The sequence below is a fragment of the Mya arenaria genome, chromosome 1 (assembly GCF_026914265.1).
Source record: "Mya arenaria isolate MELC-2E11 chromosome 1, ASM2691426v1".
NCBI classification, from domain to species: Eukaryota; Metazoa; Mollusca; class Bivalvia; order Myida; family Myidae; genus Mya; species Mya arenaria.
The window spans coordinates 23,356,783-23,373,165 of NC_069122.1; the positions used below are offsets into that span (position 1 = coordinate 23,356,783).

General features: G+C 36.4%; 1 protein-coding gene across 1 annotated transcript in view; it reads left to right on the forward strand.

Moving 5' to 3' along the window:
- The first annotated feature begins 1,379 nt into the window (after window positions 1-1,379).
- Window positions 1,380-16,383, forward strand: part of LOC128234500 (protein Abitram-like) — a 36,391-nt gene continuing 21,387 nt past the window's right edge. The window contains exons 1-2 of the mRNA XM_052948761.1: window positions 1,380-1,472; window positions 7,871-7,919. Of these exons, the coding sequence (XP_052804721.1) occupies window positions 1,400-1,472; window positions 7,871-7,919 (122 nt within the window). The 5' untranslated portion in view covers window positions 1,380-1,399. The remainder of the gene's footprint in view (window positions 1,473-7,870; window positions 7,920-16,383) is intronic.

The window sequence follows — 16,383 nt, forward strand, 5'->3', positions numbered from 1 at the left end:
ATCAAAATACACAATTTATCCAAGATTAATGATGACCTCATGATATTCATATAACGAATACTGTACACACTAATAAAGAATAAATTTTAAATAAAATATTAACTTATTCGTCAATTGGAATGAAAAACAATATGTCAGTGAGAATTGTCTCCCTTCGCCAACCGAAAGGTGTCAGTTAAAATTAACTTCTTAGTTGCTTGATGATGAAAATGACGAGAAATTATAATTCAAATGATCGTAATCATTTTTCATTATTTTAGAAATGTTCGATCAATAAAGAGCGGAAAATGTTTGAAACATTTTTGGGAAAAAGGTCGAAAGTGTTATTAAAATCATGTTCTTATAAACTAACTTAGTAAATGCACTTCATTTCTGCCACGTGGCCGATCTTTATTTACATGCATCAATGTTCTACTCATGTATTTCCGTACAATCGAAACACCTCGGCCATTTTCCATCGAAAACAACCTCTGATGTATTTCGGTTCATCGGTGGAAGTAGTTCGTAAAATTATAAATTATAGTATTTATTAATTGTAGTGTTTTGGCGTATACTTAGAATTAATTCGTTCAAATTGATTGCATATTCATTAAGTGTATTATTGCATAGATAATTTAGATTTACAAGAGAAAAGACGTTAGGTTTAACTGCTAAATTGAAATAACTTCGCGATCTACTTGCAGCGTAGATAAATGTTAGGAATTCTGACATTGAAAACCGTCCGAGGTTTCGATGGAAAATGTCGAAGGAGTCCGACAGATCGCCGTAATGGAGCAGACAACTGGCCGCAGTCAACAACTCCAAGGTTTACTTTATGGTAAACGTTCTTGCTGTATAGATTCCAATAGCCAGCGCGTGAGGTTTGTATAGAATTGAACGTCGACGTTCTCCAGTATAGGAATGACGTCACCGTTACGTCATATGTACTTCCGTTGTGTGGAAAATTCTCAATAAAAAAAAATGTTCTTATGATTGATAGACATGTTTTCACATGCTCAATACACTGTAAATCAAAACTATCATTATTCCTGAAACTTTTAAACCTTAAGTATCTATTCTTGCTTGATTTATCATTTAGAGTAGAGATTAAAGCATAAACCGCTGCCCTATAGTTGAAATGTCATTTTGGAAGATCTGTCATGGCGGACGGTGCATTTTTTAGAGTTTGTTTTTCAAGTGGAGTGATTTTTCTAAGGAATAACTTGACCCCCCCCCCCTTTTTATTGGCTTAAAAGGTAATTTAAAGCTTGTACTTTAAGAATATATGTGGTTATCGTAGCTTGCATTCGCTCGAAATGCCTTTAAATGTTGTCTAAAAATTATAATTTTACATTGAATTATATAGGGAATAACAATGGTGGTGTGTAACCTATACGAATGTGTTGACTGCTACTCCAAAATGGACGAGGTTGTCAAAGATTCAAGATATTTATCCGTAGTTGAAAGATACTACACTCCAAAATACTATAAAAGTAAGAACACAAATCAACATCGATATTTTTGATATTAACTATATTAAAATAGCTTACCAATGCACGTTTACACTTCACAACTTGTAATAAGCAATATATTTCCGCGATGCTACTCATGATTCAATATTTGTGATATAATTTATTAGCATTTTTTTATAATTAAAGACAAGTAGTTGCTTATTTGGTAGTATTCAAATGAAAGAAAACACAACTCCCAAACACAGTTGATCTAAATAAAATATAATGATCTGCTATGATAAAGCGTCCCAGATGGGGTTCTGCCATTGTGATTAAATTGCAAAAGTAGCGTCGGTTTTTCAGATCTGGCAAAGTTTATTGCAGCAAATGTTGCTGTTTTTTTGTATTTGTTATTTGATTAGGGGGTTAGTGCCTTTTTTAGCTAAAGATGCAATCACTATGCAGCAGTCAATTGTAACCACGGCCCCCCAGGTACGGGGGTATACCGGGTATAGCCGGGAAAATGGGCCGTGTTTTTACCTTTCAGGTAGCCCCGCAGTGCCGGGTGAATGCGAAGGGTTTGTCTTCGCTTTAAATATAGTGGGGAATAGGCCTTACCTAGGGTCCCTGGGGTGCTTTGGGCATTTGGCAGGAATTTTAGCCGTGGTTGGCTGGACTGAAAAGCAAAGTCACTGCTATTACCCGGACCTGGGGGGGCCATGGTTACAATTGACTGGTGCACTAGAGCATAATGAAAGACTTTCAGTGATACAGTACACTCAACGAGTTAGACCCACTTTCCTCGCTCACTCAAACCATGGTTTGGAGAAAAAAAGCCAAAATTGGCACTTTGGTCTTTGGAAAAGCAGGTAGATAATAAATTGTGCACATTAATCCCTAAGGTAGAGTACCGTATTTTCTCGACTATAAGACGGGGAAATTTGGTCCTGATTTTAAGTAGGGGTTCTTATGGGTGAGGCTATAAGAATTTCATAAAGAATAGAGTCATAATCAGGAATATTCAACATAAGGTATTCAACTGACTGATTTATTGTCTGTGGATGACACCCCAATAAAAGTGACACGATCACACCCATCAGATAAAGACGACCATAGATCTGCTTTGTTTCGCTACGATGAACACTCAATATAACACATGTTATCGGTCCAAACACGTTGTTTTTCACAGGAGACATATTTTGTTACCTTTAAAATAAAAATATTTTGACAATTTTTTTTTTAAAAATGCATTGTTTTTATTTTATGTCGGAAATAAAACTTACTTTTTCCTTAATATAAGGCTTTGCATATGTCATGCACATGCATGTAACTAGCAAATTTCAATACATATTTCATTAATCTTACATTAATTTATCCGCAATCATCAATGGTTATTTATTACTCAAAATTTAAGTCCCATCAACTTCAATCCAAACAAACACTTGCGTAAATATAACTCATTAACACATGTAATGGAATTTGTTCTGTTTGTCGGCTGCAGATCAAACAGTACAATTTGTGACATCACAGCATGAGCTGTGTAAAGATCAAAGATGCACTGCAATGGTTTGTATGTAAATAGGTTAATCAAATACCGTATGAACCCACTTAAATCCCAAAATTGTGTCTAGGCTGGTTCAAACATACCATACCATCGGAAAATAAAAATAAAAAATCCCAAGCAAATGAACAAATTTAGTTGATGTTTGACTGTTAAGCTTGAACATTATCACAGACTTTTAAGTGCTGGATTTGCTTTAAAAATCTACCCCAGTTACATTTGATATATACTCCAAAATGGCAATTAAGGATTTGACTCCAAAAGTTTTGCACACAGTATCACAATATGTATATCACAGGTCCTTCACATCTATTGATCTCCAATAGTTCACATTTATACTCCACTGACAGCACTCCACTGACAGCACTTAATTTACAGCGCTCCACTGACAACACGTCACTGACAGCACTCAACTGACAGCACTCAACTGACAGCACTCCACTGACAGCACTTAATTTACAGCGCTCCATTGACAGTACGTCACTGACAGCACGCCACTGACAGCACGTCACTGACAGCATGTCACTGACAGCACGTCACTGACAGCACGCCACTGACAGCATGTCACTGACAGCACTCTACTGACAGCACTCAACTGACAGCACTCCACTGACAGCACTTAATTTACAGCGCTCCATTGACAGTACGTTACTGACAGCACGCCACTGACAGCACGTCACTGACAGCACTTAATTTACAGCGTTTCACTGACAGCACTCTTCAAACAGCATGTCACTGACAGCACTCCACAGACAGCACGCAACTGAAACAACTCTTTATTAACAGCACTTAATTTACAGCACTCCACTAGCAGTTCATTTACAGCACTTCACTGACAACACTTCACGGACAGCACGTCACTGACAGCACGTCACTGACAGCATGCAACTGAAACAACTATTTATTAACAGCACTTGATTTACAGCTCTCCACTGACAGCACTCCACAGACAGCAGTTCATTTACAGCACTTCACTGACAACACTCCACTGACAGCACTCCACTGACAGCACTCCACTGACAGCACTTAATTTAAAGCGCTCCACTGACAACAAGTGACAGCACGTCACTGACAGCACTTAATTTACAGCGTTTCACTGACAGCACTCCACAGATAGCATGTCACTGACAGCACTCCACAGACAGCACGCAACTGAAACAACTCTTTATTTAATAACAGCACTTAATTTACAGCACTCCACTGACAGCAGTTCATTCACAGCACTTCACTGACATCACTTCACTGACAGCACATCACAGACAGCCCTCCACTGACAGCACGTCACTGACAGCATGTCACTGACAGCACTCCACAGACAGCACTCCACAGACAGCACTCCACTGACAGCATGTCACTGACAGCATGTCACTGACAGCATGCAACTGAAACAACTCTTTATTAACAGCACTCCACTGACAGCACTCCACAGACAGCAGTTCATTTACAGCACTTCACTGACAACACTCCACTGACAGCACTCCACAGACAGCACTCCACTTACATCACTCAACCGACCGCATTCCACTGACCGCATTCCACTGACAACACTTCACTGACAGCACTCCACTGACAGCACTCCACAGACAGCACGTCACTGACAGCATGTCACTGACAGCACTACACAAACAGCATGTCACTGACAGCACTCCACTGACAGCACGTCACTGACAGCACTCCACTGACAGCACGTCACTGACAGCACTCCACAGACAGCACATCACTGACCGCACTTCACTTACAGCACGTCACTGACAGCACTACACTGACAGCACTCCACAGACAGCACTCCACTGACAGCACTCCACTGACAACACATCATTGACAGCACTCCACAGACAGCACCTCATTGACAGCAAGTCATTGACAGAACTTCATAAACAGCACTCCGCTGACAGCACTCCACAGACAGTACTCCACAAACAGTACTTCACTGACAGCCCTCCACTGACAGCACTCCACAAGTGCGAAAATTAGCAAACAAATTTTGCATGTATGGGCCCATTATTTTTAACCAGGTTTTCAAAGAAAACCAGGTTATTAGAATGAGGTTGTCGTTGGGCGGGCGGGCGTCAAACATTGGTTTCTGTTCAATAACTTTAGTTAGCATTGATAGATATTGATGAAACTTGGTGTGTAGGTAGCTTATGGGAAGAACTAGCTTGGGATTGCTTTTGAGGGGGGGGGGGGTAGGGCTAAGGTCAAGGTCACAGTTACTAAAAATAGAAATATGGTTTCTGCCCAATAACTTTGGTAAGCATTGATAGATATTGACGAAACTTGATGTGTAAGTTGCTTATGTGCAGAGCTAGCTTGGGATTGTTTTTGAGTGGAGAGGGGCTACGGTCAAGGTCACCACTACTTAAAAAAGAAAAATGGTCAAGGTCACTGTTACTTAAAAAAGAAAAATGGTTTCTGCCCAATAACTTTAGTTAGTATGGACAGATATTGATGAAACTTGGTGTGTAGGTAGCTTATGTGAAGAGCTAGCTTGGAATTGCTTTTGAGGGGGGTGGGGCTAAGGTCAAGGTCGCCTGTTACTAAAAATAGAAAAATGGTTTCTGCCCAATAACTTTAGTTAGGATTGATAGATATTGACGAAAGTTGGTGTGTAGGTAGCTTATGTGAAGAGCTAGCTTGGGATTGCTTTTGAGGAGGGAGGGGCTAAGGTCAAGGTCACTATTACTTAAAATAGAAAAATGGTCAAGGTCACTGTTACTTAAAATAGAAAAATGGTTTCTGCCCAATAACTTTAGTTAGCATTGACCGATATTGATAAAAATTGGTGTGTAGGTAGCTTATGTACAGAGCTAGCTTGGGATTGCTTTTGAGGGGGTGGGGCTAAGGTCAAGGTCACTGTTACTAAAAATTTAAAAATGGTGTCCACCCAATAACTTTAGTTAGCATTGATAGATATTGATAAAACTTGGTGTGTAGGTAGCTTATATACAGAGCTAGCTTGGGATTGCTTTTGAGGGGGGTGGAGCTAAGGTCAAGGTCACTGTTACTAAAAATAGAAAAATGGTTTCTGCCCAATAACTTTAGTTAGGATTGATAGATATTGACGAAATTTTATGTGTAGGTACTAGTAGCTTATGTGAAGAGCAAGCTTGGAATCTCTTTTGAGGGGGTTGGGGTCAAGGTCACTATTACTAAAAATAGAAAAATGGTTTCTGCCCAATAACTTTAGTTAACATTGATAGATATTGATGAAACTTAGAGCGAAGGTGGCTTATGTGAAGAGCTAGCTTGGGAGGTGTGGTCAAGGTCACTGTTCCTAAAAATAGAAAAATGTTTTTCTGCCCAACAACTTAGTTAGAATTGATGGATAGTGATGAATCTTAGTGTGAATATAGCTTGTATGAAGCTGCAGATTTAACTTGCTCATACAACAAATTAATTGGCTATAATTTCTGATTGCTGGTTTCGTTGTATTGCGGCGCTTCTAGTTTGTTTTAGTATTTGACAATTTCAGGTATATTGTGCATTGTCCTTTAAACATTCTTATTATTTAAAACAATTATATAGATTATTATCACCATATCTGACTTTTATTGCAAACCGTGTTTGCATCAACCATCTAATCTACTATAACTGCCTTGCTTGTATTTGTTTCAATTGCCGATATTGCTTGGCAAAAGAGTAATGCATATTTGAGTAATAGGATGTGTAGAACTGCAATCGGCGTGTTTTGTCCTAGCTCAGTGGCCTCCCAGGCCATCAATATCTGAGTGTTAACTAAACAGCCTGTCTTCGATTTGTGGTTTCCAATCCTCCCCGTTTTATCATAACAGGCATTTGTTTCGTCCCCGACCGCTCGCCCGGCAAATCAGGCAAATAAAATCGAAGCGCCACAAAGTAAACTAGCAACGTAGCTGTGGTTTTGAATCTAAGCATGTATGTGGTCCTATACCAAATTATGCCCCTTAAAAACAGGTGAAGTCCAAGGGGTTCACAAGTTTCCTGTAGACTGATATAGAGAATTTTTTGAAAATCATGTTTGACCTTGACCTTTCATATTTGTTATGTAGCGTCATATGATGATCTTCTACCAATTATTTTTTTCAAATAATGCCCCTTGGGTCAAAGCTGGCCTCAATCATTTGACCTTGACTGTGACCTATTGACCTACATTTGTTATTTATGAAGCTACAGCAACAAAATTTGGACCATGTGTACAGTTTTCAAAAAAATATCAATGTTGGATGACCTTGGATGACTTTGACTGTGATCTTTTGACCTACTTTATTAGTTTTTAGTAACAACAATAAATTCAGACCATGTGTGGAGTTTTGAAAACAAATATCAATGTTGTGCTTTGATGACCTTGACTGTGACCTGTTGTCCTACTTTCTTACTTTTGAGGCTGCTGCAATGGAATTTGGACCATGTGTTGTTTGCAAACAAATATAAATTTTGACATTGACACGGGTAACCTTTGGACTTGGCGTTATTATTTTCATAGCTATAGCAATGAAATGTTGACCATGTGTACAGTGCATAGCATTTTATAATGGTCTTCTTCCAAGATAGTTCAAATGATTTTTTTATGCCCCTAGGTTCAAAATTGGCCCTGCCCGAGAGCCACCTGTGTTACATACTAGATATTATAAAAGAAAAAAACTTAAAATCTTCTTGTCTGAAACAGAAAGGCCTATAGCTAAGGTAGATGGTGTGTAGCATCATTGAGTGGTAACAAATGTTTAAAATCTTCACTCAGGTGAACACTTTAGGGCCATCATGGCCCCCTTGTTTTATTTAAATGCAATGTATTCAGATGAATCATTTATTTTTGAGATTGTGTAAATGAGATGGTAAATTTGTCCCATGAAATTTGTATTGTATTAATCAATCATATTTACAACTGATTACTTGCTTTCAGACACTAAGTCAGAAAAGGAAGATGTGTGTATCCTTGTACATTCTAACAAGTAAGTTCTGATTTTTACTGAGCTTTTATACTAATTAATAATAATAAAACAAATTTTCGCGCTCATTGTTTATGTATTAATTTAGTTCGATTTTTACCAAATGTTTAAGGATCATTTTAATTTTTTTTAAACTGCAAATAGAGTCGATTCTAACTTGTGTTGCCAGTCATTAATGTATGCATTTTCTGTCACCTTCATGACAATCTATAAATCCATAAAACACAATGTTTTCTACACCATATTAAAACTCCCACTGGGCCATAGTCACTTGAAAAAACATTTAAGCTAACGCTTTGCTTCACCACAATTTAATTTGCACACTTTTTTAATTTTTTGCATGCCTAGGCAATTTCCACATAAATCCAAGGACTTTTTTCACAATAATTTTAGCTTGACTAATCTTATACGCTAGCATTGGCATCGGCACCAGTGAACACACCTGGCATGGTTAAGGTTTTGCATGTAAGCAACATCATTTAATGCATTGAAACATTAGACATTTGTTTGTTAATTAATGAAGTAAGATGATAAATATCTATCATGTGTTTCCAGTACAGATATGAAAATCCGACCCGAGGGCACACGCGTAAGCTGGTAACAAGGCTTGCTGAGTTATCGGCCACGAAGTGTACCTGAGGGTTGGATTTTTTCTTGCATATCTAATATTATCAATTTGTGGAAAATTAACGTAGAAAACGCACATTTGTACATTTCACCAAAAAAGCATGCTACGTTGTTTACTGACATCATAAAGCGCAGTAATTTCAAATCATTATTGACATCATACAGTTCCTCTAAAATTGCCTTTTTATGATTTTTTTTCAATTTTAATCAAAAGTCTTGCATACCTATATATTTGATTGCTATTTGTTGAAATGACACAATATACTTTTCATTAACCATAGTTACTATAAAAGAAATAAGAAGTGGCGGGTTGTTGCGCATGACTCATCTTACATGTAAGACAGGTTTTTCCAGCACTGGTCACATGACTTGAGACACAGGTCTGTAATACAAGAAAAACTTTACTTTGCATAAAGCCAATTTATAATTGCCCTATATTATTTGTCTTACTCTACCAGCCATGTGTTTTCTGCAGATTTTGCTAATCGTAGCAATTTTTCCTTACCGCACCCGTAATCTTTTTAATCTATATTTCACTATACCCCGCAGTAAAAGCATATTGCACACCATGTCCCCCCATGTCAAGTCAACACTTTACTTGGCGTTGGAAAGTGGTAATTAATGGAAATTAAGGTAAATACGGTATTATGTAGCTGTTTTCAATTCTGAAGGCTCTTTCTTTGTTCCTGTCCTATAAATATGACTCTAGTAAGTTTGATTAAACTCGTACAAACTCGACCCAGAATCTACAAATCACTTGGTTTGATCTTACAGTGTAGTTTTATCCCTGAAAATTATGCTTTGCAACTGTGAAAGTTCTCAGACACTGTTGTCGTCTTATTCGCACTAATTTAGATTTCGAATCCCCTCTTTAAACTTGCGTGAATGTGAATAAATAATAAATTGAATACAATGTTACATATAATTAAATTATTTTTGTTATTGGTGGTTTAAAAATAGCTAGCAACGTTTAGGAGAATTGTCCTCATGAAAATGAAGCAAGTCAAGGCCTTCAACCATGCGCTGTGAAGGCATGTTTGACCACAGTCACTTTGAATTGTGATTTTCCGACAATCTTTAAATAGTAACATACATAGCAAATCACATTTAAACAAACACTTTGCAAAATTATAACTCTTTAAATGAAAACTAAATTTAATTTTGTTTTATAAGTTGCTATATTACGAAAACGTACAATAACCTCTGCTCTTCCAAGAAAGACACGTGAAAAACACACAAAGCTTCTGGTTCAAACTTTCCAAAGGCGTGAAAGCCCTTTCGCAGGTATATTCTTCTTTTAATTTACATATTTCTAAAAATGCTTAAACAAACTCTCCATATTCTAGTGACCTAATTATCTAGTGTGGGGGATGTGGTTGTTTACCCTTGCAATGGAGTGAAAGCCATTACGGCGATATGCCGCGTGCATGTTTTTGGAAGTCAAACTCATACCATTGCGTTGGCTACTGCAGAATATATCCCCACGATTTACCAAGAATGGACGCAATATCTCCTGGGAAGGCATACATGTTTTAGACCCGTCCGCATTAATGGCTTGCACATATCAATAACTTTAAAGTTAAATGTATCAGCTAGTCGGTTTGCTAGTTAATTCTTGAGTGGGGTTTACATATATATCTATTGGCAGAGCTATCATGAAGACATAAATCTCACAAGACACGGAACTTAACATTTCTAAAAGCATGTCATTTCTGACATCATTTTGCCAATATACTCAATGATTGTCTTGTAAGCACTCATGTCTGTTCCTTTCACCCTTTTTGAAATTGATTTTGTTGCTGCTGCCCTTATTGTTCATACATGCTGCTCCCCTTATTGCTCATACATTATACTTGAATTAAGTCCACTTTTGATAATCTTTAGTTATTGAGTCTCCTATTGTTAATATTAAGTTGAGGCAGAAGTAACTGGTTTGTAAGGAATATTTCACGCCTTTGGTGATCTCTGTGCACTGACAGGTGTATGATTGGAGTCTTCTTTCCTTATATCTCCTGTATTATTATTATTGTCAGAGGTTACAGTTCCTTATTCTGTATTTTCCTCTGAAATGGGCCGAAGCCTCCTCTGAATGTCAGCTGATGATGCTTTCACCTGTGTTTTACATTTTTTAGTTCATCTGAGCACAATGTTCTCAGTGTGAGCTATTGTGATAGGGTGATTGTTTGTCACCTGCCGTTGTCTGTTGTTCGTCTGTCTGACTGTGGTCAACCTATTCCTTTGAACAACTTCTCCTAAACCACTTGGACAATTTCAACCAAACTTCACAGGGATTTTCCTTGGGTATAAGTCCTCTTCCAGATTTCTTCAATAAAAGTGTTTTCTTTTAGAACTCTGGTTGCCTTTGGTTGCCAAGGCAATCAAAAAGAACAACTTTAAAAATCTTCTTCTCAGAAACCGCTGACCCGATTTCAACATAGTTTCAAAGAAATGTTTCTAAGACAGACTTAATGTATTAGATTCCTTCACCCCATGTTGATTTGTAAAAAAAATATGGCCACCAGGAGACAGGGCTTAATCTTTTCACTTTATGTCTATATAGAAAACTTTGAAAATCTTCTTTTCAGAATTTATTGGCCCCATTTCAAAATAATTTTACAAAAATATTCCTATGGTGACCCTCTATTATATTCCTTCAACACATATTGATTAATAAAAAAAACATGGTAAACTTTGTTGTGGCTAACTTTTCACTTTATGTCTATATGAAAAACTTTGAAAATCTTCTCTTTAGAAACCATTGGTCTGATTTCAAAATAATTTCACAGTTATGTTCCTAAAATGACCCTCTATCAAATTCATTCATCCCATGTTGATAGGTAAGAAAACATGGTTGCCAGTGGCGGGGCTACTTTTCAATATAATTATGTCTATACAGAATTTTACTTTTTTATTTTTATTTTTTATAATTATTTTATTGTTTTACAATCATTGAAGATTTCAACTTCACAGTACCAATGTTCTGTAAGGGTTATGGCCCATGTTACCTTTTTAAACAAATACTTATTTTTTATGGTTTTATGTGCCTGTTTAAAAAAACGGGACATAAAATGTATTATAGTTTCACCTTTGGGCGGGCGGCATCCAGTATCAATAACTTAAAAATCCTTTGTCCAATCAGTTGAGCGATATAGGGCCATCTTGGCCCTCATGTTTGAGTTCTCTAGTCTGTCACCAACACATTGTGTCTCAAGTTTGTTTCGAGTTTTAATCTATATTTTTCAAACATTGAAGTTTGTCATTCATATGAACAAATTGTTTTTCACTGGCTTGTACTCTTGACCTCAACTCGTCTTTTACTTCCTATATAGAACATTGTAAGCTAAGCAAAACTTCTTTATTTTGTGGGTGCTGAAGTTATTGCTGAATTACTGAGAAAACATATTCATTGAAATGGCTTATGGTGCAGTTAAGAATATCTCTTATCCAATATGCAGGCTTGCTCTATTGGGTAATGCACAAGCCTGACAGACATTTAAGCAGTCTTGGGCTTGCGGCCGGCTTGTGCTAATTTCGACCACTGAAATCTAATACTTATGCTCTTGATTGATTTTTTTTCGTTTCAAGCTAAGGAGAATACAGTATTAACAATTAATCCCTTCTACTTTGCACATGTCGGTCCGTCGGTAGACCAAATCTTGTCCGAGTGATAACTTGACAATTCAAGGACCTATGGTCATCAAACTTGACTTAAAGGTTGGACCTTACCAGTAGATGACCCCTATTGATTTTAGGGATCATTGGGTGAAAGGTAAAGGTCACAGTGACCTTGAACAGGAAAAGGTTGTCAAAGCTTGTCTGAGTAATAACTCGACAATTCCTGGACCTATGGTTATCAAAATTTACATGGAGGCTGGCCCAGACCAGTATATGACCTCTTTTGATTTTAGGGGTCATCATGTCAAAGTTCAAGGTCAAAGTGACCTTGAATGAGAATAGGTTGCCCTAGAGATAACTGGTCATTGCTTGCACCCATGGCCCCCAAACTTGAGTTGGAGATTGGGCCTGACGAGTAGATGACACTGTTGATCTTAGGGGTAAAAGGTCAAGGTCATAGTAACCTGGAACACAAAAAGCTTGTCTGTGTAGTAACTTGACAATGGCTGCACCCATGGCCCTCAAATTTGACATTTAGGTTTGTTGTGACCAGTAGATGACCCTATGGATTTTTGGGTCATAGAGTCAAAGATCAAGGTCACAACTCATATTGGTCATTAAAAATTATGTCATAGTTACTTATTCCCTGCTGCTAAAAGGATACATGTTTATCTGCAAATATCAGTTATCATCTGAACATGATTAAAAACTGTACCTACTGTCTTTACACTTTGAATGGTCATAATCTTAAAACTGCCACAAAGGCATCCAATGTCACTGACAAGTCGGCCTTTCGGTCCATGCAAATTTCATTCAATTGTACAAATATTCCTGACATATGGCACTCAGGGGGACATAATGTTTGACAAACATCTCTTGTTTCACTTTATGTCTATAGTTAATGGATTTAGTCGAGCATTCTTTACACTAAATTGAATAATGTTCTTACTTTCTGATCATTTATTCACTGTTTATGAAAATTCATTATTGACATACAGTCCAAACTCGTTATGTCGAAGTTGTCAGGACCTAGTAAAATACTTTGAGATAGTGAACATGATTAATTTTATCCGAATCATTAAAAATAGCCGTCGTGAAAACAGCAAACTTATGATGATGATGATGATGATGATGATGATGATGATGATGATGACATAATTACAGGTTCAACCATGACAACATCATATTTATGATGTGGCCTTCTATGAAGAAAAAACAAACAAAAAAACAAAAGTGCAAGTAGTAAATAAAAAAACATCTGCATCGCACTTATACATTTGTATACAAGAAACATTCATAACTATTGATGTTCTTATTCTATACAAATTGTATTTAATTAATATAACAATTTAAGTCATTTCAATATATACCATGTGTATATGCCAACAGACACTTAATTAAAAACACAACTATTTATAAAACATCAGTTATTTCAATCTTTAACATAATAGAAAGATGATATACCTTTTTTTGTAACTAATGATAATGCACATTTCAAGAGGTGCACTTTGCATTTATGCTTAAATGTGTTTAACCTTTTCACATTTCATCTGGAATAGAATTCAAAACCTTCATACTGTAATACGAAAAAGATTCCATGAAATAATTAGTTTGCAGTGTTTTTATCAAAACTAAATCTTGTTTTGATGTTGATCTTAGAGAATAGCGTTCATTATTTGCAAAGATTAGCAATTCAGACATATACCTCGGAGCTTTTCCATTAAGGGTATTATAGACATGGGTTGCACAACGGTATTTACATCTGTCTGTAAAAGTTAGCCACTGAAGTCCTTATAACAATCCATTTGAAGATGATCGTTTAGAAATTTTAAGTCATCCCCAAATAAGTCATTGTTCATATTTGTATGTCATTGATATATTTAAGAAACCGCAATTAACAGTCCATCAGTCGGTACGTCACACTTCATTTCCGCTCAATAAATAAAGAACGCTTGCACCCAGGAACATCATACTTGGTATGCTAGTTGGTCATGACTAGTAGATGACCCCCATTGATTTTGAGATTAGTAGGTAAGGTCGCAGTAGATGTTCACTATTTAATACAGGTGAATAAACCAAACTTTACTGTTGGTTCGTCTCCAGTCAAAATTTGTGTATTTTATGAAACGAAGTATCACAATTTGGTGATTTTAACTGTCTACATTTTCTTCACAATGGAAACTTTTCTTATGTTTTGTTTTTGTGCAATTTAAGATCTTAAGATCTAGAGCTACTGCAGTCTAATGTGAAATGTTAACTTGTTTCTTGACATGTACATTGCACTTTAAAATTGCAATTAATGCATGCTTTAGCACCGGGGATGAGCAAAAAAAGTCACGTGACCACAAATGCAAACGCCAGTAGTATTTTGGCTCGATTGATCGTCAATCAAGGTAAGTTTCTTATCAATATTTTTGTTATACGCGAGAGTTCGTTCAAATGACATAGCGCAAAAAAGAATGCATTGTTTTGTCTTTCGATCGGTGTATTGGTCACCATTCATGTCTGCATAGTTTCCGAGAACACTTCGATACAAATTGTGTCCATGAATGCAAACGCACGTAGGTAATGTTTTAATGTCACATATTTAGATAAATTGCCACATTTTATTCAAATGTTTGTTTTTAAGTTGTTCAATAATTGTTTTTAATTGTTTTATGAATACTTTGTGCGATGCAATATGTACAAAAATGCATTTTCTAGAGTATTTCAAATTTGCCAAACGTACGTAGTCTACCTAAAATGGCAAACGCACATAGGCATCTTATAATAAGAAGCAAACGAATATTTCGTTAGCCTTTAAAAACTGAAAATGTGTTCAAGATATTGAAGATATTTATGCGCTTTATTATTAAATATCCATCATAATGAAAGTTATATAAATTTATGATACGTAACAAACATTGACACGATATTATGCGGGAGTGTTGCGGGAAATATGAGTTCTCGAACAAACTCTCATCCGGCCATACCGGTGGTATACAGACTTAACTAACTTAACAATGCTTGTTAAATGTTTATCTCGAACATTTAGAACAGCTGTTGTAATGTCACATTTCAGGAACCACACGTTTGATACAAAGAGTCGGAGTACAGTACAGTACGGGACTGTTTTGATAAACAGAAATGCATTACAGAAGGGAACCATTGGTGTGGGCTGGGAGCGGGCCAGACGCAATGATTCTAAGATGCTTGTAACAGATCGCATGGGGATAAACGTTTTATTTGAACATAATTTAAACATCTTTAATGAACCTTTTATTTAACCATTCTTCATGTTGTGATGATAATACTGTCATGATAATTGTTAATGACATTGTGTTAATGATAACCATAAAATGATATTGCGATGATACAATGACAATGTATGCTCTACCCGGAACAATGTTTATATCACTGAAAATACTCTTTGAACTGTATGTTTAAGTGCTGTTTTACAGAAATTTGACATTATAATGGAAATGATCTTCATTTATTCTATAACTGTATATCTTAGATTAGTTTTATGCATTGAATAAAATGATTGACAATAAAAGCGATCACAGATAATCAGATAAAATCAAAGATAAGTAATCAAATAACATAACGATTAATTAATAAACAATTGTTATGATCTGCCTGAGATTCTACTTACTTCCACATCAGATAAGTTGACCTTAAAATTTGGCAAGGCCAAGATAAAACAAGTACCCGTATGGAATTCATTTTTTTTCAATCGTCATCACACAATTACCTCCCTATTAGACGGCTGTCGTCTAAAGCATCATGGAAACATTGTCTCGTGCCAATTTTAAAAATCAAAATTGATTATTTCTCGCTTAAAATGGAGCAATAGAAAAGTTTTCGCGCTCCATTCAAGAAATAACGCTGTCCTCTTTTTAGAATTATAAATATTTAATCATAACATAAACATAATCTGAATCACTGCACGAATATACATAACAACCACGAATTATTACAATTCATTTATTATATTCACTACGCACAAAAGATTTCCAGTTTTTTCTAGGATCATCGCCGCTCGTGTAAGATAAGTTCATCCCACCCCTCTCGTAGGGTGTTTTGCGGAAACACGGAAAACCCCGCTTTCGCAATACACTCTATGTTCGGGTTGGGATGAACCTTGCACTCTCGGCCATGAAAGATACTTATGATCTAAAATTTGATGTTTTATTTGGTGTGTTTAATAACTTTTGCTTGCACAATCTACTTCTATGCCGATAAC